The 840-nt window shown below is 57.6% G+C and overlaps 1 protein-coding gene across 1 annotated transcript in view; it reads right to left on the reverse strand.

Annotated features, from left to right (window-relative positions):
* Positions 1–239: 239 nt before the first annotated feature.
* Positions 240–840, reverse strand: part of POU4F2 (POU class 4 homeobox 2) — an 8,715-nt gene continuing 8,114 nt past the window's right edge. The window contains exon 2 of the mRNA XM_009280278.1: positions 240–819. Within this exon, the coding sequence (XP_009278553.1) occupies positions 240–819 (580 nt within the window). The remainder of the gene's footprint in view (positions 820–840) is intronic.

Genomic DNA, 840 nt, shown 5'->3' on the forward strand with positions numbered 1-840 from the left:
GTTGCTAGAGAGATAAATTAATAATTTACAAGGGGTTGTTTGGCAGTAATCTAATAATAGCTTTTGAAGACCAGTGAACACAGCAGGATCAGCTCTTTCCCTAAGCGTTATAACTTCAGAGAAGGAAAAGGATAATAACCACAGTAAAAATATATATATATTTATATATTTATAATACGCAGTGTAAATGCAGAAAAACCTGCCATCTGTTTTTTTTTTTAAATCATTATTATTATTATTTAAATCAAAATACTTTTGAGGCGCTTCTTCTCCGCGCCGCTGAAGAGCTCGGGCTTGGCCAGCTTCTCGCGGTGGGACTTCTCGGCCTCCTCCAGCCAGGCCTGCAGGATGGGCTTGAGGGCGATCATGTTGTTGTGGGAGAGGGTGAGGGACTCGAAGCGGCAGATGGTGCTCTGGCTGAGGGAGCCCACCCCCGGGATCTTCAGGTTGGCCAGCGCCGAGCCCACGTCGGCCTGGGTCACCCCCAGCTTGATGCGGCGCTGCTTGAAGCGCTCGGCGAAGGCCTCCAAGTCGCGGGGGTCGGCGTCCACGTCGCTCATGCAGCCCATGTGGGCCGGCAGCCCGTGGGCGTGGGCCATGCCCAGCGCCGCCGGGTGCATGGGGTTCATGCCGGCCATGTGGGGAGCGTGGCCCGGCGTGGAGACCACGGCGCCGTCGGGGGCCGCCATGGCCCCCAGCGCCAGCCCCGGCGTCAGGTGCTCCAAGAGTTCCCCCTCCAGCGCCTGGTGGGGCTGGTGGTGGTGGTGGTGGTGGTGGTGATGGTGGATGAGGTGGTGTATGGAGACGATGTCGCCAGGGCTTCGGCGCGGGCCGCGGGCC

Source organism: Aptenodytes forsteri, unplaced genomic scaffold (genome assembly GCF_000699145.1).
Source record: "Aptenodytes forsteri isolate BGI_AS27 unplaced genomic scaffold, ASM69914v1 Scaffold227, whole genome shotgun sequence".
Lineage (NCBI taxonomy): Eukaryota > Metazoa > Chordata > Aves > Sphenisciformes > Spheniscidae > Aptenodytes > Aptenodytes forsteri.